Raw genomic sequence first — 25,326 nt, 5'->3', positions numbered from 1 at the left:
GTGTACAAATTTCACTTTTGGAAACCTACAAAGTAGGTACATCAAAGATATTACAACATAGGGGTGGAAGTTATATTTGTCTTATGGTGAAATCTTTGATTCATTTGGAGCTGAGATTTGTGCAAAGAGAGGGATGAAGTTCTACTTTCATTCTTCTGCATGCCTATATCCAATACCCACAGTGCCACTTGTTGAAGACAGTTTTCAATGTCAGATGTTTGTTTCTCTGGTTTATGCTTTTATCGTCTTTGTCAAAAAATCAAGTATCTGTAGTTTCTTGGGCGTAATATATCTGGGTCCTCAACTCTATTCACCTGATCACTCTGTATGCCAGTACTGTGATGTTTTTAGTGCTGTGGCTTTATAGTATAACTTGCTTTCTGTAACAGCTCTTTTCTTGGCACCAAATAAAAATTGCTACGTATGTGTGCACACATGAAGACGTCATTCCCCCACTTCAGTTGCTTCTTTCCTCATACACTCACACAGGTTACTCTGTTTTGTGGTCTTTACAGTTGAAGCCCTTCCAGGATATGCACTGTTGTTCTTCCTTCCAGGATATGCACAGTCTTTTTGTTGGTTTCTCTGGATCTCCATGTTTCTGCTACCTGTGTTCATTGTCTCTCCTATCCTCAGTTAATGTGCTTTTCTCCAGAGAAAATAGATACTGATTTTTTTCTGGAGTCCGGAGGGGAAGCAAGAGCATGGATATCCGAGCTGTGTTTGGAGTAGAGTGTAAGAGCCAAAGGTTGAGACCACCCACTACCTTCTTAGCAATGCTCCTACTTGTTCAGGCCTCACACAGATACCCCAGGCTCTGCCCTTGGGAATTTCCCTAATGTACTTCAAACCCATCAGTGTGAAGAATTTATCCATTTAAAAGTAAAAGTGCCTTTTAACATCCCTAGTGAATTCTCTTGTTTACATTTTTCTAAATCTCCAAATCAATGTAGTAAATTATTCAGGGAAAAAAACTTCTCAAATGAAACCGTGACAAGATGCTGTGGTTCTTAATATTGCTGAAGGCAATGCTAAAATTGAAACTACCTTCCAGTGTTGGACTGAGTCCCACACACCAATGAAAATCACCCAGAGCACCTTCTCCATGCTTAAGTCATGACAGAGGATTGCCCTCTTCACTTCACTTCAAAAAGTCAAGCTCTTAGTCACTTATATTTTGAAAGCATTCCCAGGCCTTTCCTATTACATCACTGAATCTTCACTTTTCTGGACTAAGCTAATGGGTCAGAGGGCTAACACATCTCTCACTTCCTATTGCTATTCTAGAGGTTAGTATTTGGATCCTAAGTATTCATTAAATAAAAGTAATAAGTACTTTTATGTTCTAAACTTCATTCTTAAGTAAGTCCACATGGAACCTTTCAAATAATGGTAGACATCACAGTAAAAGAAAGAATGAAGGATTCAATTTTTTAAAAAAAGATACTTAAATGATAATATTAACAGAACTAGTTGCCGGGTCCAACACAGCCCATAGCTCTGCTGGGCTGCCCATCTGTGCTTGTTTTAGGGGCCATACCCCTCCCATGTTTCTATGTAGGATAGTTTTTCATCCCAGCTGACCTCACAGCAATGGCCATAGCTGCAAGGACAGGGGGTGGGAGGGAGTTGAAATCCTGGCTTCCTGAATTCCAGCTTGAGGAACATGGTAATAATAGAATCTCATAAATAACAGAAAAAATAGGAAAGGAAGTGGGCTGAATGAAATGGTTCTGGAAACCAGTGGGTTTGTAGTTTACCTCTGGTTCCCCCTGGGAACATGGGATATTCCAGTAACATCTAGCTACTAATGGTAAAAGACATTCTGGCTTGAATATGTCTATGTTGTAGATAAAGATTGGAAGAAACCTTGGTGCAGCTAGTAATTTAAGTTGTAGCATCACATGAAATCCCCTGTGTAGACTATATAGAAATAGAACTAGGGGTAAAAACACAATTAAGGAAATCACTGGGGTTTAGTGGTAGTTTAGGAGATGCAGCCAGCAAATGTGACTAAAAAGGGGGGATGATGGTGGGACACTGACACAGCCAAGAGAGAGACCCCTTGTAAACACATTGACCAAAGCCTAGCAGATGCCATGTGGGGCCCTGGATCTCTTTCAGTGCAGTGGTAGGAGGGCCTCAGTGAACAGAGCTCGTGTGGTAAAAGAAAGAGGAGGAAAAGGCTGTCAGCATCCACTGCAAAACTCAGTGTCCAGCAGCTGTGTATCTTCCTGAAAACTCCATTCTTCCTTGTCACACTAATTCAGATGACTCTGTCACCCAAAGTAACATAGCATAGGAGAACCCAAGTCTATTTTTCAGGAGTCCAATAGTCACTCCACTAGTAGTATCGACATTGTTTAGGATGTGGCTGTATCAATAGTTTCCTAAGAGTTAATCCATTCCTTGTATATTAGTCATCGGCACCATTGGTCTTTTGGAATTTGGTTTATAATGCTTCCTTAAGAATGATAGTGATGGTATGTACATGAAAGATGTTAAGAGTTTGTTATCAATATCTTTGCTGTAATCTGGATTCAGTTATCTTCCTGCGGTTCAGATAGAGCTGCAGGTCACTAGGCTTTGACCATCCGGCATATTATCGCCACTTCACATCTTGTCTAGGTCACTAATTGGAGCCATGGCAGAAATAAAGCTTTCACAATGTGAATGCAGGTGACCCTCCCCGACTCTGCACTTCTCAGCACAGTTTCTACACCCAGTGCTGCCACATTTCATATTGTGCCTCATGAAAACTCAGCACACACTCGTGAGTTCTGTAATTGCTTCAGAGTGTCTTCATCATGAATCAACTTTAGGAAAATGTTTTCCTTTGGTATCCCCTTGACCCATGTGCATCAAAACAAGTGGGCATCTGAAGAATGAAAATATATAATATAGAAAATCATCAAAGAAAAACTGTCACCCACAGCTCAAAAGTGATCACCCTAAGAGCCATCTTAGAACATTCTTTTGGCTGCATTTTAAACTGCAAGGGCTTAATTTCTTTAGGGTAAATGACTGACCTGTAGGAAAGAATGCAGATACTGTTCATCCCTAAGATGGTGACAGTAGAACCATCTATAAGTCGATTTCATATAACTCCACCAGCGACTGTGTCTTTAGAGAAAAACTAGTTTGAGCCATGTTTTATGTGGAACATAATATTTTGATAGATTGTAAATTGATTTAGAATATCCTTAAAAATCACAGAGAATAATATTAGAAAAGATAGTTGCTTCCTATAGATTCATTCGTTTGATTTGAACATAAAATTTAATAAAATATCTAAGTTATAAATATCTTTTTTGGTCAAATTTCTGTTAAAATGAAGTAGTCTTACTCCAGAAACACAAATCCAGAAAACTCTGAGTTTTTAGAATTGCTGTCACAATTTAATATGTAAAAATATTAGCATGGCAGTGCTAGGAGTCATAGAGGACCTTAAAATGATAAAGAATGTGGGTAGGAAGAAGAAGCAGATCAATGAGGGAAGGAGAATTGAAAGATTGGACCTGGAGTGAATGTGATCAAAATATCACGTACATGGGTAAAATGTCCCAAACAATTCACAAACTAAAGAATGGTGATAATAAGAGGGAGATATGAGCTGAGCAGTATTGCCCACCTGCCCCACCCCAGGTAAGGATGCTGTATGACCCACCTGTCTCCTCGCTGAGTACAGATGCTGTAACACACACCTGCCTCCTCCCTGAGTACAGATGCTGTAACACCCAACTGCTTAAAGTTCCTGGTACTGTTCTTTCCCCTTAAAGGTGGGCTATAACCTTAGAACAAAACGAATTCTTATTTCTTTAGTAAATTAAAATCTATGTACAATAAATGCATGTCTGTGTTTGCACAAAGGAGTAAACAACATTGTTAGCTATTTGATATAAGACTTGGTAGCATCTATCACAGATAACACTTTTTCCTGCTGTGCCTTCGGGGTGTATATGGTAACAGGGGGCCAAGGAAAATAATTTTGAGATGTACTGGACTCTGTACAGTTTAAATAATAGAGTAATTCTTACTTCATTTCTGTAGAGACCAGATACAGATATGAAAGTTCATTTAGGATATATATAGCTCTTTCTTGATATAAGCTATGTGACATAAATGCCAGCCTGTGGAGCAGTTTTAAAAATAAAGAAATATCTCATTAATTATGAGATTCATTTATTGTACATACAAAGCTTTGTAACAAAACTGTTTTTAAAATATCAATATTGACAGAATTTTGTGTATCTGTCATTCCTGCCTTGACAAAAAAAATCTGTGGAGTAGTTTGTAATTGCCATTGTTCGGGTTATTACATAAAAAAGAAAAAGTGTTTATGTGATTTGCCTGAGAGCTGCACATCACAGCTCTCTGCTGAATTAAAATTGCATGCACATATCTTTGCTTATCAGTTTTATTTATCTGTCAGAGATTGATAAAGGCAGTATGCTTCAGTGTGTGTAAAAGCTTTTAACAAGAAGGCTGGAATTATAGCCATAATTTTAATAGTCTAGTGAAGATAAATAAATATCTATATCTTTCTATTGCCTATCACCTATCTAAATCTAAATATATTCATATCATCTATCTACTACTCAAATTATTTCTCTGTTGTATAGTAACATACTATATTTTCCCAAATGTCCTTTGATACCTTTTCAAACCTTTCAATGTTGTTTTAACTAGATTTCTTAAGGTATGAATGTAAATCTGTAGGAGGTATTATGTTTTCTTTATCAAGTACGTAGAATCTATAGATGCTTCTGCAATGGGACTAGATGTCTCACTGTGTTTGTAAATAAAAAATACAACTAGGTGGTCTGAAATACTTAATATTTGAATTTAATCTTCTCCAGTGTAAATATCCTTCATAACATTTCCACCCAGGCCAACAAGTTTATACCTACAAAGTTCCCAACTCTCTAATGGACATGTTGAACTTTCAAACTTTCTGGTAACACAAATACAGGTGTAACCTTCAGAAAGCCTCTAACTGTTAACAAGTGCCACTAATTATTGCTGCAAATAACCACTCCCATTTCTACCCCAGTGCCCTTTTTATAGGCTTGTAATTCATTGGAACACTTTTTAGATTCAATGAAGAAAATGTAACCCATTGTCCCCTTTACCAGCTATCTATGAACAGTCTTGCATTATCAAAACCCCAGACAAGGTCTGCACACTTTACAGTTGATGAGTTATTCTTACTTATGATAGTCAGACAAAGACCATAGCTTACATGAGAGTTTGAGTTTGTGGGCACAGCTCCACATGGAGTCTCAAAACAGTTGTAGTGTCTCAAAAATTCTGACACCTGAGGGATGCATTTGAATGTACAAGGATGACTATTAATTCTGATTAGAAGCATGAGGCGCTGGAGATGTCTCTGCAGCCTTGGTTCTGAAAACACAACACATGTGTTTTGCATTATGCATGCTATCACACAGTACCTACCTGTCTGCATGAAACAGCTGAGCCTGGATCTGGGATTGTTGTATGGTATGAACCATTTCTGCTATACAAACAAAATTCTCTGTTCTTAAAGCGCCTTAATGGTTTAATTATGGAAGACAAATATTTTTAATATATTCAACAGTAATTCCTAAGCACAATTAATATAAAATTTTAATAATGTATCTTTTAATAATATTGGGTTAAAACAACAACATCCTTCTCATTAGTTGTTTTTGTTGTTAATGAGTGGTGCTAAAGGTGTACACACACACACATATATGTATGTATGTATGTATGTATGTATGTATGTATATATGTATGTATATATATATGCACACATATATATATGAAGCAGTTGTTCCAAAATAATTTTAGATCAATAAATGTTTGCTATCTATGCATTTTTATAAATCTGTATAACTTGGGTCAAGTAAAGGCTCTTGGGCAATGGGTAGTAGGTGGTTTAAGATTCCCTCGTTTCACATTGCAACTAAATCTGGCATACATTCTGTAGTTTAAAACAAATACGTAACAATACTCAGGTACCTTCACAGAATCATACAAGTGTTTTACTGGCTGAAAAGCTCTCTGCGCTCCATGAGTTTCCCCCCAGCAGGTAAATTCTTATTTAGCAGTCATTCCCCACCTGTTTTCCTTACGTGCTGCAGTAAGGAGAGATGCAGCCTCACTTGGTCCTTTTTCCTCTTTCAAGTGTGTACCTAGCAGATTTTTGATATGGATGTTCTGTGTTCTTTTTAGCTACCATCTTGTCCTTACAAACCTAGTTTTCTTTCACAAAAAGTGTAAGTATGGTATTGCATAATAGATTTCCTCTACGGTCATATTGATCAACTATATTTTCATTAGACCAATGATTGACAAACCATTATTCAGTAAACATAGATCAAAGGCTGACCTTGACTTTTGCCCTGCCATTTAGAATGATTTCTGTAATGTTGGGTCTTATGTTTAATATTTCTCTTTTTTTGTTTTTGGTGTGTGTATGTGGTGTGTTTGTGTGTTTGTGTGTTTGTGTGTGTGTGTGAGTATGTGCGAGTTTGTGTGTATGAGTGTATGTGTATGTGTGTGTTTGTTTATGTGTGCATGTGTTTGTGTATGTATATGTGTGTATTTGTGTATTGTGAGTATGTGTGTGTTTGTGTATGTGTGAGTGAGTGTGTGTGTGTGTGTGTGTGTGTGTGTGTGTGTTTATTTGTGTGGGCAAATACATGTGTGTTGCTCATGCAAGTGTTTTCAGTATTGACTTGTCTTTGTTTCCTGGAAATGTGATCATAGTTCATTGTTTAGATAACTCACATATGGTCTTTGTATATTAATTGAAAAGTCTCTTGTTATGTCTGATTCTTGAAAGCAGTAGTTCATTACAAGGACACTTCTCATTTCCTTAAAATGTCCCTTTTTTCCCAGTGTTCTTAAATTGAAAAATCCAGTTAAATTATGTGCTTTGGGGAGTTAATTTTTGGCACCATATGTCTCTAAAAATCATATAATTTTATCTAAAGCATTGTTGCAATGATATTTATGTTTCATAATTCACAGACAATGTAAAACAATTTTAAACGAAAACACATTAGCCAGCTACTGTCTCAACATGGTAACATACAATTCATCTACAGTATTGCACAGGACTATGTCTATAGAGATGAACTTTAATTCCTAAACTCAGCTTTCACCTTTTAAAACTAAGACATTCAAAATTATAGGGTAGTCTTTAAATTTGTAAAATAATTTACAAAGTGTCTATTCAAGAACTATATTTATAACATGACTTGTAAAAGAGATAACTATCTTAAAACTTAAATTCTAAGCATCTAAAAGTATTAATTCTTTCCTAACAATATAAATTCATTAAATAATTCAGGATAGATTTTTATTTAGGTAAGATCACATTGCACATAAATATGATAAAAAAATCTTTTTATAAAAAACCAGTGTTAGTTGATAAGTCAGCAGATGGCCATGTGTAATAGGATGCTGTTTTGAAAGCCAGATTATAATAGATTTTCTAAAGTAAATGACTTCAAGCCACAGAAGACAAGAAGGTGGGTGCTTCCTCACAGAAACGTCAGCTTAACTAATGGTTGTTACTCGTTAATGAAATTATTTGTTTCATAATTAGTTAAGGGTGTATGTAAATAATGAGTAGGCAAGAGTGTGCCTGAATCACCTCTGTACACACAGAGACTGGCTTTGCATGTTTGAATGAGTTCTTAGTGTTGGACACAGAGTTCCTGCAGTCCTGCCATCCGGTTTCACATTGATGCCATCTTATATAACTACCAAGTTGTTGTGCATTATTTTTCAATTTTTAAACACTTTATAATACTGTACTACACATAGTAATTGAAAGTTGAACATATTTATTTTACCTTAAAGACTAGTGAGCACTGGGCTATAGCTGTGCCTCTATCAGTTGTTCATCATTCCAGTAGTAGGGGCTGGAGAGATGGCTCAGTGGTTTTGAGCACTGACTGTTCTTCCAGAGGTCCTGAGTTCAACTCCATGCAACAACAAGTGGCTGATAACCATCTGTAATGGGATTGGATGCCATCTTCTGGAGTGTCTGAAGACAACTACAGTGTATTTATAAACATAATTCCAGTAGTACATAACTACATTGTTACAAAATTTTCACCATTTTGCCAACCGTTTATGTTGTTTTTGGATGCAGAGTTGTTTGGGGGCTTCTTGTTGTTGTTGTTGTTGTTGTTGTTGTTGTTGATGGTGATGATGATGATGGTGTAGGTGGTGATGATGATGATGTTCTTCCTTGAGAGGATATGCTGACTTTTTTTCAAAAATCTTCAGAAACTGTCATGTGTCACTGTACATCACATCAAACAATCTACTGAAAACCCTGATGCTGAGCCTTAGGGCTCCTGATTCTGTAGATCAGTGTGGCCATATTTCTAGAAAAAAACTAAGGTTATGGTGATCCAGAGGGTCTGAGCACAGCACTCAAGAGAATTCTGATCTAGAACCCATACAAAGTCTTCAACTTCTGCACAGAATCTCAAGTTGGTCTCACCAGTCTTTGTGAACCTAATCACAAATCTACACAGCTTCCCAGATATTTGCCCATCCTGTGAGTTTTGAGCATATAGGGTTATTATTGCTATGATGAAACACCACAACCAAAAGCACTTTAAGGAAGGCATGGGTTTGTTTGGCTTACACACTCTGATTATCATTGGAGGAAGTCAGGACAGGAACTCAAGAAGGGCAGTAACCTGGAAGCAGAAGATATGAAGGCCGTGGAGAGTGCTGCTTTTGCTGACTTGCACCCAAGACTTACTCAGTCTGAACGCTAATAGAAAGATCCCAGGACTGCCAGCCCAGAATGGCTCTGCCCACAACGGGCTGGTCCCTGCCACATCAGTTATTACCTAAGGAGCCACTCTACAGGTTTGCCTGTAGCCTGATTTTATTGCAGCATTCTCTCAGTTGAGGATCCCTCCTCTCCAGTGACTAGCTTGTGTCAAGCTGAAATAAAACTAGACAGCATAGCTGGGCGTGGTGATGCACACCTTTAATCCTAGCACTCGGGAGGCAGAGGCAGCCGGATTTCTGAGTTCGAGGCCAGCCTGGTCTACAAAATGAGTTCCAGGACAGCCAGGGCTATACAGAGAAACCCTGCCTCAAAAAAAAAAAAAAAAAAAAAAAAAAAAAAAAAAAAAAAAAAAAAGAAAGAAAGAAAGAAAGAAAGAAAGAAAGAAAGAAAATAAAACCTAGACAGCACAACTGACCCTTTGACAATTTGACTCATAAGTACATCACAAGACACAACCTTTATTCATCTGCAAGACCTTACAATACTAGGAACATCACAATACAAAAATTTCCAGATTTGAAAAGTTCTACAATCTTTAAAAAAAATAAAACAGCTAAAAATTCAGTCTCTGCAAATACCCAGTCTCTTTTAAAAAGCCACAGATTTTAAAATTCAAAGTATTTGACAGTTGACTCCTGTCAAATCAAATTAAATTAAACACCTTCTTACTCCAAGATGGAAGAGCCAGGGCAGAACCACAATCTCAAAAACGCAACACCAAACTCCAAAAAGCATAAACAGCTCAATGTCCAATTATCTGGGATTCCCTCATGATCTTCTGGGCTCCTCCAAGGGACTTGGGTCACTTCTCCAGCTCTTCCCTCTGCAGCACACACAGCTTGTATTCTAGGATCCAGCTGGCTTCACTCCATCACTGCTGCTGGTGGTGGTGTCCATTCTATGGAATCAGAATCTCCAAAATGCTGCCATCTTCTGCAACTGGGCTGCACTTTCACCGATAGCCTCTCCTTGTCTCTCCTCATGATGCAAAGCTTCAACATTTCTCCACGACCGCTTTAATCCTGGGACTTCCACAGAGATGCCAAGCCTCAGCTGTTCTTCATGCCCTCAAAACCAGTACCATATGGGTGACTCTCACAGTAACAAATTCAGCTGCCTGCACAAGGTACTTTTCGAGCACAACTGACCCTTTGTCAACTTGACATATAAACACATCACATGCCACAACTTTTCCTTTCCTTGCTAATTTCTCAGCTCCAGCTGAACAGCTTTAATTGTCCCAGGAAAGCAAAGGTTTTTCTTCAGTGGTTCTGGTCTCTTGTTAAACACGACTGACTCTTCAGCCCCAGCTAACTAGAACCACATACTCATTACACAAATAGCCCAGCAGAGTCTTTGCTTCCTTGAAACATCAGAAGCCAGGCCTCCATTTTCTGCACTGCTGTCTACATGTTTTTATCTTCCAAGCTACTGCAGAGCAGCCCACTGAGTTCTCAACAATCAATGGATTTTCTAGCCCAAAGTTTCAAAGTCCTTCCATAGTCTTCCCTAAAACATGGTCCAAACTGTTCACGGCAATGCCACACAATCCTAATACCAATATGTCACAGTTTGGGTTACTACTGCTGTGATAAAATACCATGATCAAAGCAAACTTGGGAGGGAAGGGCTAATTCGACTTAACACTTCCATAGCACTGCTCATCACTGAAGGAAGTCAAGACAGAATTCAAGCAGAGCAGGATCCTGGAGGCAGGAGCTGTCTAGGTTTAGGGTCTAGAGATTAAAATATAATTAGAACATTTTTCCCTTTTCTTTTCTCCCTCCAAACCATCTCATATGCTTCTCCCTTTTCTCTTTAAAATGCATGGTCCCTTTGTTCACTGATTGCTATTGCACGCACACACACACATATATATTCATATAATCTACTCAGTCCATATAATGTTACTTGTTTGAACAATATCAGGGTTGATCATTTGACATAGGACAACCAATTCGTGTGTTCCGCCTAAGGAAGACCACCTCTCCCACTTCCAGCTTTCCTCAGTTGCCTATAGTTCTTCTCTAGGTTCAAGGCCTTGTGATGTTTTCTTCATCCAGTTTGTCATATGCACTGCTGTTGTCATGGTTAGGAGTTATGATGATGAGACTGATGCTCCAAGGAGACATGATCTCACAGCAAACTCCCTCATCCTCTGGCGTTTACAATCTTTCTGCCTCTTCTCTTCACAGTCTTCCCTGAGCCTTAGGTGCAAGGGTTGTATTGTAGATGTACCCACTGGTACTGAGCTCTGCAACTCTGTGTTTTGATTTTTTGTGGTTTTCTGTAGTGATCTCTGTCTTAGCCACAGAGAGAAAACTTTTCTTCATAAACTTTCAATTCTTTCTTCTTTCTACCAAAAACTGGTAGTTATAGATTTTCCGAAAACCTCAAAAATGTCAAGTATTGGTCTTTCTGCATTGTCCTAATGGCCTTCTCTATTCAAGGGACTTCAAGCTGTCCTCCTATATTGACAGATTTAAGGCCTTTATAGGATTTTCATGCAAGAATACAGAAAGATGAGTAGAAATAGACCAGTTTCTGACTGTGGGTCTCTGCATCTGTTTCAGTCAGCAGCTGGGTAGAGCCTCTCAGAGGACAGTTATGGTAGACTCCTGTCTGCAAGCCTAACAGAGTATCATTAATAGTGTCAGGGATTAGTGCTTACCCATGGGATGGACCTCAAGTTGGGCTAGTTATTGGTTGACCATTCCTTCAGTCTCTGCTTCATCTTTGCCCCTGCATTGCTTTTAGACAGGACAAATTTTAGGCTGGGGACTCTTATGGCCTAGTAGGGGGAAAGACTGAAAACCCTGAAGAGGACAGAAACTCCAAAAGCCAGGAAGTTCCCACTTGTGCAAGCTGCCTTCAGATTAAATAACTTCTTGGAAGCCCAGCTTCTTTCTTCTTTCTGACTACTAAATATTAATTTATCATTCCTTATGACAGCAGCTTTTATTTGTAGCTCTGTTTCCAGTATCCTGATATCTTGTGGGAAAATAAGTTCTTCTGAGTGCTAAACTAGCTTCCAAAGAATCACAGCCTCCACATAGAAAGTTCACCCCCAAAAAAGAATAGGAAGTTCACCCCCAAAAAAGAATAGGAAGGAAGAGCAGTGTTTCAGCATGGGTTCCCACTATGAGGAATTGTTTTGTAGCACCAGAGATCAAAAGCAGAGCCTTATGCCTGCTAGTCACACCATCTACCACCGTGCCCTCCAGTGAGTTATTAGATGCTATGTGATGTAACTAAAGAGATCTTTAAGTCTTCGTAACTTAAGAAGCATCATTTCAGGCTTATTACTGTGAACATTCATTGTTCTGTGTACAATGTGTTCTATGTTTAAATGGTAAATTTCTACTTGCTCTGTCTTGAAATTTTTATATTACAATAATCTCATTGAACATCATATAAGTACACAATTCCATGGAAACCTGATGTGTACGTAAGTTTTATAATTCATTTCCTACCAACATCCTACAAGCGCTCATTTCATAGTACAACTTATATGTCAAGACATTCTGTGGCTCAGATCTGCAGCACTTTGGTTGTTTGTAGAAAACTTCATGTCAGCTCTTTGCCAGAATCCACAACTACATGTCAAAGGACAAAGCAGGAAGTAATTGGATTCCAATCATGATGTCAGCACAGTTTGAAATATGAGCTTTAAGTTATAAGTAGGTAACCTCTTAGAAATGCAGATTTTTAGACTTTGTGAAGATGCCTCCAGCAGATAGCAATGACCTGTGTTCTACTGACAGGAAGGAATGAAAACTATCAAAAGATTTTTTTTAAGAAAAAAATTGTTAATCACTTCAGAGCCTAGATTCTTAAAAAGTGATTTATAGATACGTTTTGATTAACAATTTTATTTATTATATAATATAGCTACTTTATTGAGGATATTTAGCCCAGCTTTTGGTCTTTTGAGCCAGAATATACAGAATATGCATCAGTATGTTTTACTATGCTTCCTAGGTATAATAGTTAGTGATGAGTTGTTCTACATGATAATTTCCTATTAATTTTAGTTTATAACCAAGTAAAGAATTTTCCACTCTTTTCTCCAACTTTGCACTTAAAAACAAGCTGCCCTGTCAGAACATATTTTACTACCAAGTGTGATATCATAAAGTTTTCAACCTGTGTGTTAAGAAAGAATTCTTGCCTGGCAATGGTTGTGCCTACCTTTAATCATAGCACTCAGGAGGCAGAGGCAGGCAGGTCTTAAACTCAAGGCCAGCCAAGTCTACTGAGTAAATTCCAGAAAAAGAATATAATAACCAGAACTTTTGTCTTCACTTTTCTTGTTACTGAAGTCCAGTCAACACTCGCAGTGGCTTCTGTATCCTTGTCCAGTTTCAGTAATTTATAAATTAGATAGTCTCTTATGCAACCTTATTATCAGTAAAATTTGACAAATTGTTAAAGTCAAGATATAGGGTCAGCTAATTTTGACATACTAGTACACAACTCCAAGACCCACATCCTTCTCCTGTCCTTGGCACAGCTGAGATAATATTAATTAATTAATGTGACTGTCCCTGTACTCGTGCGCATGTCAAAGGAAAACTAAATTTTCCAAGCACCAACATACAGTTCACCTCCTGCCATTAAATATCAGACTTGGCTTATGTTACAGACAAGCAATTTTAAAAAAAAAATTTTTTTACTTCTGTTTCAAAGTAATTGTAATATTTAATTTGCTAACTTTACTTTAGAAATCTAAATTATGCAAAATTTCCCTAATTTTATTCTGGATTATGTAATTCACCATCAACAAAGCAGAGATGTGTTTTTAAAGGTTTTTTTCTATTATTAAGTTAGTACAAAGTAGTGGCTTCATTTTTTGGCATGTGAATTGAACCTAAATGTGTGTGTGTGTGTGTGTGTGTGTGTGTAGGGGGGGGAGTGTAACAAAGCCTATGAGGTTATTGAGAATAAAGACTCACACACAACATCAGGCATTTAAAATCACTTTCTCAAAGAAAAATTTAGTGAACTATACACAAGAAAGATCTCTGAAACTCATGAAAAGTTTCTTGAATGTTTCATGGATGGTTTCATTGGCGTACCTTTGACCCCCTGACAGCCTTACCTTAGCATGCTTTATTGAAGGTGTGAAGAGACATTTATAGGAATTCCCACTTTGTTATAGATTTGTTTCTTTCCACTTTGCAACACACTCTAAGTGCTTGTTCATGCTACCACTCTGTAAATGAGTTATCAGTGACAGAATACACTATGTGACTATTTGGGTCCTTTGTAAATGTAGTTTATTGTTAATTTTGATAAATTTATCCCAATTCAATATAGACTTACCATAGTGATCCTTACAGAATGCTAACTGTCTAAAGGAATAAGTGTTTTTCTATGCAAAACTGCCACTTTTCTCCTTTTCTTTGCTGATGATTTTTATATTAAACTCCCCTATTGACAGAGCCCAAAGAGAGAGAAAAATCTCTCTCTCTCTCTCTCTCTCTCTCTCTCTCTCTCTCTCTCTCTCTCTCTCTCTCTCTCTCTCTCTCTCTTTCTCCCCCCCCCCAATCTCTCCAAGTCCACAGTTAAATGTGCCACTTCTAAACATTGGATCTTTCGTGCTTTAATGTGGACGTGTTTCCATGTCACGTGATCAGAGGGAGGCAGATTAATCCAAAGTCCTAGCTGGAAATCCCCTCCCTGTTTTTTCCCCTCTCCTCCGCAGTTGATGGCTAACTTAATTCTCCCTGGTTTCGCCATGCTCTGATGCACACATCTGCAGCCGTAGTAAGCTTTAAGAGTAAGAAAAAGATGCAATGGTGTCCATCAAAGTCTTCAGGTTGCATTTTTAAAACTTTGGCTTGACCCGATGTGCCATTCAAAAAGCGTCAAAAGATTTTTTTTTTTTTAACAGAAAGGTTCAATATGTCCTGAGGCTATCGGTTTTGAGTTAAACTGGGTGAAGTAGAAATATTTTACTCATCAGCTTTGCAGTCACAGAGTTTGCTTCAGCTAGAACAAAACTGCTGAGGCATTTAGAGAAAATTAACCCCCCATCCTGGCGGCCAGATGTGACTGGTCTCCGACGAATGCACATGAGCAGGCTGAAAAATCAAGAGACTGTGAAATTCCTGTCAGGTCCATACAGTGCGGAACGGGCCATTGGCTGCTTTCTATATTTCCCTCCATCATTCTTCTTGAACGGTGCCATTAATTTCCTCTCCTCCCCTGACTTGCGTGTTTTTTCCTCTCCCTGTCGCCTTTAGCTCTGTCAGCTGCAAAAAAGGCTGGACCAGAAATGGCAAGAATACTTCCGACTGATGATCCTTTTTAACAAGACCAAGCTGGCCAAGTTCCAGGGAGACTCCCAGAACAGCATTCAGAAAATATTAGCTGTGCAGGTAGGTGACTGAAGGGAAAGAGGCAAGATTATTCTGATCTAGATTGGAAAGCAAATGATGGGCTGTGTGATGAAGCATTGAAACCATATCCCATCAGAGTTTTATAAATTTTTAACCTCTTTGATAGACTGGGATTGCATGAAGGATGAATTCAGTAAGTGAGAACACATACCACACACCATGCATACTTTGGGGGAACAGGGAGATTGGACTGTCTTATCTCAAACCTCAGGGAGGATTTTGATACATACATTCTATAAAAATATGTTTATTTTCCAGCCTCTAAACTTTGTGAATGCCATTCTGCTCTCTCTCTCTCTCTCTCCCTCTCTCTCTCTCTCTCTCTCTCTCTCTCTCTCTCTCTCTCTCTCTGTGTGTGTGTGTGTGTGTGTGTGTGTGTGTGTGTGTAGGGGTGTTTCCAGTCCACATAGTGTGTCATTCAGTCATTCTCTATGACTGAATCTCTCATTGAAATACAACCTGCTTGGAGGAGACTGGGTGGTGAGTGGTCCCCTGGTATCCTCCTCGCTCTACCTCCCCCAGAATAAGAGTTTAGGCATATGCCCTTGTGCTGTACCAGAATGCTTTTTTTTTCTTTTTTACTTGAATGCTGGGAATCCAAACTCGGGTTCCCATGGCTGCATACCATGTGCTTTGCCTTCTCCATTCTGGTTTCAGAAACGTTGTCGATGATTTCCTGAAGACACTTTGCTATCAAGTGCTGTTTTGAAAATGTGGCTCTTGTTTATCCTGTCTCCCCATCATCTTTTATCTTGTGTTTGGTTCCTCCTCCTGCATATATATGGCAGTGACTCTATTGGAAAAATAAGACAGTTGGTGCTTCCAGATGCAGGTGACATTTTTAACACCTGTGCTTCCAGATACAGGCGACATTTTGCTACCTGTGTTAGAATCTGGACAAGCATTCGATGACTCGATGGTCTTAAAGAGTCTGCCATGATTGAGAAACCTCTGTTGGCCAAGTGAAGACTCTTGGTGAAATCTTACCCAAAGGTGCACCAAGCTAACGTTTTACCATTTAAAGTGTTGTAGATTATATTAAACACAACACTTGAAAGGAAAACACATGGTATTTTGTTTTACATAAATAAATAAATAAAGAAATACATACATACATACATACATAGATAAATAAATACATAAATAAATAAAGCAAAACTACTTGTCCCATTAAACACAAAGTACCAATGTGATCATCAGGAAGTGGTGTAATGAGGGATGAGTACTGAACGCCAACTACATGTGTTTTCCCAACCTTTTAATCAAATAATAATAATAATGATGATGATGATGATTTTCAAAGAATTTCCACAACTACTAGACAATTTCACATCCATTTTTATTAGTATGTCTGCTTTTAACATTTCCATGAGAGTATTGTGTGTGAACACTTTCCATATTGGTTCTGTTGAGAATGGGTTATAAAAACAATTAAAATAAAATGGAAGGGATTAAAGCTTTATAAAGGATGCCTGGTACAACAAAGCTTGATGGCCATTAATGCCCAGAGGACTAATGTACTGGTTTAAAATTCTGAAACATCTTGGGATATTTGTTAAAAACAAAACCATCGGTTACCATACAACAGATTAAGATATAGGTAGAAAAGAAAGAAAGAAAGAAAGAAAGAAAGAAAGAAAGAAAGAAAGAAAGAAGGGAAGGAGGGAGGGAGGGAGGGAGGGGGAGGGAAAGGCGAGGAAAGGCGAGGAAAGGAAAAAGAAGAGAAGGAAGGAAAAAGAAGAGAAGAGAAGGAAGGAAGGAAGGAAGGAAGAAAGAAAGAAAGAAAGAAAGAAAGAAAGAAAGAAAGAAAGAAAGAAAAGATAGATTTCAATAAATCAACACAAATGTGGACGGCTCCTCATTGTGCTTCTTTTCAGTTTACAATAGTTTCTAAGTGTCCCAATGACTTAGGCTTAGAAAAATCTTGAATGTCTCCCTAAATATTTATGTTCTTATAAATAGTACAAATTGTAAAATTTCACTGTGAATTGGGATGTGTCTACAAATACTGAAAATGGTTGACTAAGACATACTTGAACATGTGCAAGGTGAGTGCTTAACCCATAACCTTCAGTCTCTATTCTTGTTTTGTATTGGAAAATGCACCCTCATGTTCTTAGAAGACATTGATTTCCAGTTGTCTATGTCTATGCCCTAAGGAATCCGGAAGTGAAGGGGTGAGTTACAGCAAGGAGCTTGACTTAGTGTATTGCAGGAGGTGAAGGTAGTGGCTACAGTTTTGTTTTGTTTTTTTCCACTGTACAATAGATGTCTTCAGTTTAGAACGTTTAATCATTAACCTTCATTGAAAATGAAATCACAACCACTATAATCATGCCACAAAAGAAAGCAAACAATCCTCCCGTGAGGACAAACTGTAGAGCTTGGTCCCCATGCCCCTCCAGGACATACCTCCGGCCAGCCTTCCCAGCCTGCACTCTCCGTAGCTGCCGCTCTTAGTCTGTTTCTACTCTTGACAGAGTTCGCTGTTTTTAGTTCTCACTCCCTCTCCAGCTTACAACCTTCCTTCTGCAATGCCCTTCTTCACTTGCCTGTTAAAAAACACCTGACTCAGTGTCACTGAAAATTCATCCACGTTCAACCCCCACCTGTTGCTGCCAGGTCACAAGCCTTCATTACCAAGGTCATCAGCTCTAGTCTCATAGCACTATAGGACTCGCATCTCATTGCTGACTCTTCGTGCTTGACACTGCATCCTTCTTTCTAGAAGTTTCTAATATCCCCCAGGGCTTTACTGTATCGGCGACAAGAACACCATTCTCCTTCAGCTATTTTAGGGATATAATATTAAGCTGATACTGCTGAATGTCTACCTTGTTTTCATTTACTATGCCCATCTAGCAAACCATGGTGGGGGCACCTAATACCTTCACAGAGAAGTCTCTGGCTGTCGGGGATTCAGTCCGATCCAACAGGGGTAAACACTGCCTAACGGTCATGCACTCATTTTCCGTGTTCAGGTGGCTTGATCTCAGGATTCATTTCTGTGTTGATTTGGGGAAATCTAAATATTTTATATCTCTAGATGATTGTTAAAATAATTCCATAAGATATTAGAGAACTACTGGATGAAAAATTATCTGCTCAGCCTTTTGAAGATTTACTTGTATGTAAGTGGTAATACGTAAAGGCAATTCAAAGCACATGTTCGACAGAAAAGGGAACCTTGAGTGAATCCTTGGAGCACTTTTTTCAGAGCTGCAAAAAGGCAGTGGCTGCAGCTCCGCACTTGGCAGAGAACGGAGAGAATCAAAGATGTTTTTGATTTATAGGCTCAAGCAGAAGCCAGAAAGATCAATGATAACCAGAATGAAGATTTAGTATTTTTGACTTTGTAGCCTTGTGTATAAAATACAAATGTTTACATTTTGATCAACTATATTGATTGGTCATGATTTTGATAGGGCCTGGAGTGAACTTCTACAAAACAAAACCAAGTCCCAGGTCTAGCAACTATATAAAGCACCATGTCATTGATAATATAGGTACATTTTTCATAGTCTCGGCCTCGTGTGTGAAACAATACTAAGTCCCTTTATTTCTTTTTTTTTCTCCTGTGATTCTTGCTCTTTCTTGTTTTTAATGTGCATGATCCTGTAGTGTATAACACTCTCTCCCATCTTATGGAGCAAAAATCCTGAGCACTCAATAGACAGAAGCGGCCACCACATGCAAATGTGACCTTGGACATTTTTCTTAGGTTTGATATATGAACAGTATTTTATTCAATATAGAAAACTTGTTTTAGGAGCCATACCAACACTGTTAAGAGCAATGGTAATAAGAGGGACCAGGGAAAGGGAGAGGAGAGGACATATGAATTGGAATGCACAGAAGAAACTGCTTGATAGGCAAACATCTAAAGACTACAACATGAGGTTACCATATTCTTTGTTGATCTCTAAAAGCCAGTAATAGGGCCAAAGTATAGGAACGATGAGCAGACAACTTTGGACCCAATAAGAACACATTTTCTATCAAGCATGCCTGCTTTTACTCCAGGTAGATACAGTTGGAGGTAAAAGGGGAAAGGATGTTGCAGATTTTTAGTGGGAATGAACATTCTAAACAGGGGATCATCTGCTGCTCCTGCAAAGCCACTATAGCCTTGAAACACACCTCTTGGTCTACCTGTTGCCTTTCACCCACCAGTATGCCCAACTTCTAAAACTGAAAATCATGTCCTCCCTGACCATCTTTTCCCACCTAAATTACCTACAATTCTTGAAACATAAGCTGGAGAATTTTGAGTTTATGAATTGATCAAGATTGAATATGATAATTTTCAAGTTTTCCTTCCAGCTGCAGCTGCCTATAATCTTATATTTATAGATGGAAACATTCCCTGTTTCTATTTTCCAGGAATTCTGATGGCACAGAAATAATGTGTCAAATAAGTTATAGACATACCCCATACATATACACATATACCTCAACACACACATGCATGAACACACACACAGAAAGAGAAGGGGACAGAAAGGGAAAGAGGGAGAGAGGACAAAAACCCAAAATCATGTCTCCACATTAAAAAACAAAATCTCTCTGTGCATAAAATAAAAGAAATTGTGAAAACAAGTGCATTGCTGGTTTAAAATATATATTACACTTGAGTAAAAAATGGATAAATGTTATAGGATGATTTTAAGTACTAATATAAAAAATATTTTACTACAGGTACAATAATTGAAGAATATTTGCAATGAGTCTAGAAATAGTTATTACCACTAAGCTATCTGAGGAAAAGCAATATGATAAAATTTGAGTAATTCAAAAGGTAAGAAGAAAGGACAAGTATAGAAATAGAAAATATGATCAAGTGTTTAATGATTTGATAACTATGAACAGCTCCAGGATGCATTTGGAATCTACAGATTTGCCAATTACTCTTAAAGGCAAAATCCACATCATTTAGAAGTTATACATTTAAAGAAAATGAAAACCAAATAAAAAACACATAGATCTCAAAAGCTCCAGTCTTGATGTGAAGCTACAGTTAATGGCTGCAGAGACAAAGTGAGAGACAGAAAAAGACTGAGACAGAGAGACAGAGACAAAGAGGGGGAAGGGAGAAAGAGAGAGACAGAGGACAGAAACAGGACATGAGAGAGAGAGAGAGTGTGTGTCAGGAATCAGTCTTGTCCAGGAATGAGCTCACTGGGTAGATAATCAGCCCTAAGCACATATACAAACTAGCAATACTAATAGACTCTGTAGCTTTCATAAGTAGGTTTGTGCACGTGCTAGTATGCATGTGTGCATGTGTGTGTGTGCGCGCGTGTGTGTGTGTGTGTGTGTGTGTGTGTGTGTGTGTGTGTGTAAAACAATGATTATAGAAAGGTCAGGAACTTGAGAAGAAATTATGTAAATATGGTATTCATGCATGAAATTCTCAAAAGAAGTGTAATAATTTTAAAGTTTCAGTCTAAGAAGGAATGAGAAAGGCTGAGACAGAAATACTCAAATCCATATGTTTCTTACAGATTAAAGACATCTGTTAGGATGTATAAATGACAAGCATGATACAGATGAAAATACCTTCAATACATGTGAAATAGCACATGGTTGAAATCCAAATAAAAATAAATTAATCCACAATCGAAATAAGAGCTATTTATAACTCCTAAGATTTTTTATTTAATATATTTTGAGAATTTCATACATGAACACTCTATTTATATTCCCCTCCTTTCCCTCTCCCCTCAAACTCCTCTCTCATATTCATGCCATCTTCTTCTTTAGTAATTATTATTACAAAAAAGAAAAGCATTGTGATTTTGGTAATGACCCTAGTTTTAACAGCTGAGCCCTCTCTCTAGCCCAAAGGGATCAAGGACACCATGAGAACATGGCCCATAGAATCAAGTAAGCAAGGCTCATGGTGGCTCATGGAGACTGAAGTGACAATCACAGAACCTGTGTGGCTCAGAGCTAGGTCCTCTGCATATATATTATGATTGTGTAGCTTGGTGGTTTTGTGGGACCCTTAACAGTGGGACAGTTGATGTCTCTGACTTCTTGTCTATTCTTAGAGGCCTTTTCCTTCTACTGGGTTGCCTAGTGCAGCATTGATTAAAGTTTATGTCTAATTGTATTGAAATTTGTTATGCTGTTTTTGGTTGAGATCCCTGGGAGTCCCACTCTTTTCTGAAGTAGATCTGCAGGAGAGGTGGGATAGGGCGGTGGGGAGGTTGGGAGTGTAATGTGTGAGAGAAGAATAAGACATAGATCATATATATACATACATACATATCTTGAGAGAGAGAGATGGATAGAGAGAGAGAGATTATAGATAGAGAGATAGATAGATGATAGAGAGAGAGATAGAGACAGAGACATAGATAGATAGATGAGAGATAGATAGATAGATAGATAGATAGATAGAGACATAGATAGATAGATAGATAGATAGATAGATGAGAGATAGATAAGAGATAGAGAGATAGATAGATAGATAGATAGATAGATAGATAGATAGATAGATGAGAGATAGATAAATAGAGATATAGATAGATAGATGAGAGATAGATAGATAAATAGAGACATAGATAGATAGATAGATAGATAGATAGATAGATAGATAGATAGAAATATGTTACACACACACACACACACACACACACACACACACACACACACACGGACATATCCTGGGAAGTTTACAGTGGTGAAGTTACTATTACTATCAATAAAGAACACTACCGTTTCTTCTTCAAAAAACAAAAATAATATCATGTATCAAAAATGCAAGGATTCAACTTTAGAAAATATATCCACCTGATTTAATCAAAAGGAGGGATTGTTTTTATTCAATATGTACTAAGCAGTGACTGTTAAGAACAAAAATGTTCTCTAATAATATGAAACAAAATAACATATAAGAAAACTCCCTCGGTTTCATATGTTTTATAAAATGACGATTGAGGCAGAGACACTGGGTAAGAGAAGGTCAAAGCTATCATTATTGTCACTGTGCTTTTTCTCCTACGAAGAGAACAAATAAGCATTAGAGTATTTGAAGATTTATGTTATCTTTATTTTATGTGTGTGAGTATTTTGCCTCGGTGTACATAAGTGAACATCTGGTGCCTGTGGAGGTCAGGAAATGGTATCAGATTCATCAAAACTGTTGTTTTGGAGGGTTGTGAGCTATCCTATGGGTGCTGGGAACTGAACCCCTGGGTATTCTGGAAGAGCAGCGAGTGCTCTTAACTGTTGAGCCATCTGTTCACCAGGAAGCATTAAAACTAATAAGACATGTGGGCCCTGAAGGGGATAGGAAAGTCACAGGAAGACCAACAGAGTCAACTAACCTGGACCCTTGAGGCTCTTAGAATCTGAACCACCAAGCAAAGAACATACATGGGCTGGACCTAGGCCTCCAAGCACATATGTAGCAGATGTGCAGCTTGGTCTTCATGTGGGTCCTGAACAACTGGAAAAGGGTGCTATCCAAAAAGCTGTTGTCTCTGCATGGGATATGTTCTACCTGGGATGCCTTGTCTGACCTCAGTGGGAGAGGAAGCGCTTAGCCTCTCAGAGATGTGAAGTGCCAGGGGATTCCACCCACTCACAGGAGAAGAGGAGGGCAGAATGAAGAAAGGATTGTGGAAACAGATGACCAGGAGGGGGCAGTGAGTAGAATGTAAAGTGAATACGTTTTAAAAAATTAAATTAATAAGACAATTATTCAACATATCAACCTGAAATACAGAGTTCCTAAGAATAAGCAAAGAAAATGACAACTTTCTTGACAGGAGTAGAGTAACTGGGAAAACCTCTGGGCACATCTGTGAAGGGATTTCTAGATTAGGTTAATCAAGGTGAGAGTGCCCACCCTAATTGTGGGCTGAGCCACTGCCTGGGCTGGATGCCTGAGCTGGGTAAAACCTAAACTGTAGCTCGTGTCTCTAGCTGCATATGTATCAGAAGATGGCCTAGTCGGCCGTCAGTGGAAAGAGAGGCCCATTGGTCGTGCAAACTTTATCTGCCTCAGTACAGGGGAACGCCAGGGCCAAGAAGTGGGAGTAGGTGGGGGGGGGGGGGAGCGGGGGGGGGGGGAACGGGACTTTTGGGATAGCATTGGAAATGTAAATGAAATAAATACCTAATTAAAAAAAAGAAAAAGAAAAAGAAAACTCAACCCAAAACAAACAAACAAACAAACAAACACCCTGAACTGAGCACCGGAGCTCATTATTGTTCTTCTTCCTGGATGCACACACACGTGGCCAGCCTGTATCCCCTTGGAATGTAAACTTTTCCCATTAAAATTTATGTTAATTTTTTTCAAATGTAAGCATTATTGTAAATCTTCTTTCCTGTGTAGAACTGAAAATTCTGGCAATTGCTCTGAATAACGCAGTTTTGAGTTTTTGCATAGGTAAGTGATGAGGCTATGGATTGGTTGCTAGGTTGGTATCATCAGGACCCAGGCTGGTGAGATGGTTCCGTCAGTGAAGTGCATGCTGTGCTAGCATGCAGACCACAGGTTAGTCCCCCAACCAATAAGAGAGGACTCATGGCATCAGGTCACACTTGTAGTTCCAGAGTTAGAAAAACAGAGGCAGACATTAGTGACTTCCTGGCCAGTGAGAGATTTTGTGTTTAAAAATGGGGGGAGTGGGCAGGCAAGGAATGCAAAGGACTGAAGAACAATGTCCAAGGTAGTCTTCTGAAAGCCTTTGCACATGTGCACACACCTGCATAACATAAACACGCCAGCTATGTCTCCCAAGGTTAATGGACTTCATGAAATGAGGTATCTGATTAGCCCTGTACACAGTAAGCAGCCTGCTATTGTAACTCAAATCTTTCTCATGTGTGTTTGTGTGTGTGTGTGTGTTCTATCAATACTATTAAAAGGTAATTCTGAATATGTAACTAATTCTTATCAAAAAAAAATTCCAAAGAGATGAGAACCCAGTTGTACTCTACAATGCTTTCACATCCACAAGCTTACAAAGCAACGGCTGGTGCTATAACTTAGTCGTAGATGGCTTGGGTTCCACCCTCAGTGTTGTGAATTAATTAACTAATTAATTAATTAATTAATAAAATCTAGCAACTCCAAATTTTACATGGCACTTTAGACTCCTGGGAATTCAGGAAACTCTATCTAAGTGCACAGCACTGCTGGTCATATAATGTAATGAAAGAAACGCTTGGCTGCCTTCAATTCCTTTGGCTCCTGCTGCTGCTTTTAGAGGACGCATAAGCATAGAAACAGAAAGAATTAAACAAATGTTCTTACTTTAAACAGTAAAATTATTGAGTCACACTTTGGCCAAATATCTTCCTTTAGCTGTAAAATCAGCATTCTGTTCTCATCGCAAACTGATTATTGCTAACAAACAAATGTCTGTTGCCGAAAAATCATTTCAGATTCAGAAAATGGTGTCTGAAAGGGATGTTAGCTCATTTCTTCATACTCCTACCTTTAGGACTTACTATCTCATTATCCTTCCCTGGTAAAATTATGCCTCTGGAATTTTATTTTGATTGATATTAGGGGAGTGAATTGCCATAACATACCAAAGCGCTGGATTTACTCCCTACTAATTCAATGCAAGTATGATATGCACAATTCATATTGTGGTCCTTGATTTTCAGCCATCTGCAACTAAACTGAGAAATATCAGTTCATTCCAATGCATTTCTTAGGGTCTGCTCTGTAAAAGGCACTTTGGTACTCTGAGATCCATAGCAACAAGGGACAATATCTATCCTCAAAGAGCTTGCGACCTCACAAAAACAGCAGGCACATCCTGTTGTATAAGTAAAGCTGGAGGCAAGAAGAGTTCAAGTTGAGAAAAGAAAAGGTTTCCTGAAAGGAATAATTCCTAAACTATATCATGAATATTGAAAGTAGCAACTCCATGAAAATATTATAGAATAATTCATTACAAGGTTAAGAGTAATCAGGTGAGGGTGATAAATGTTATGGTTAGCTAGAAAGAAGGAAGAGAAGTCCTTAGATCTGAATGCAGAAGGATATCTTTATCAAAAGTGAGATTTGGGTAAGGCTTCCTTCCAGGGGTAGCTGACTATAAAACAGAGAAATGCATGGAGTGAGGGGAAGTGAAAAACTTC

At 38.4% G+C, this 25,326-nt stretch overlaps 1 protein-coding gene across 1 annotated transcript in view; it reads left to right on the top strand.

The window, feature by feature from the left end:
* The window catches only part of Ccdc178 (coiled coil domain containing 178), a 360,500-nt gene that overhangs the window by 311,316 nt on the left and 23,858 nt on the right, over positions 1-25,326 (top strand). Inside the window, exon 22 of the mRNA NM_027616.3 lies at positions 15,058-15,192. Within this exon, the coding sequence (NP_081892.2) occupies positions 15,058-15,192 (135 nt within the window). The remainder of the gene's footprint in view (positions 1-15,057; positions 15,193-25,326) is intronic.

This window comes from Mus musculus, chromosome 18 (assembly GCF_000001635.26).
Source record: "Mus musculus strain C57BL/6J chromosome 18, GRCm38.p6 C57BL/6J".
Classification (NCBI taxonomy): domain Eukaryota; kingdom Metazoa; phylum Chordata; class Mammalia; order Rodentia; family Muridae; genus Mus; species Mus musculus.
Note: the sequence above shows the minus strand (reverse complement) of the source record. Positions and strands in the feature narration are given on the sequence as shown.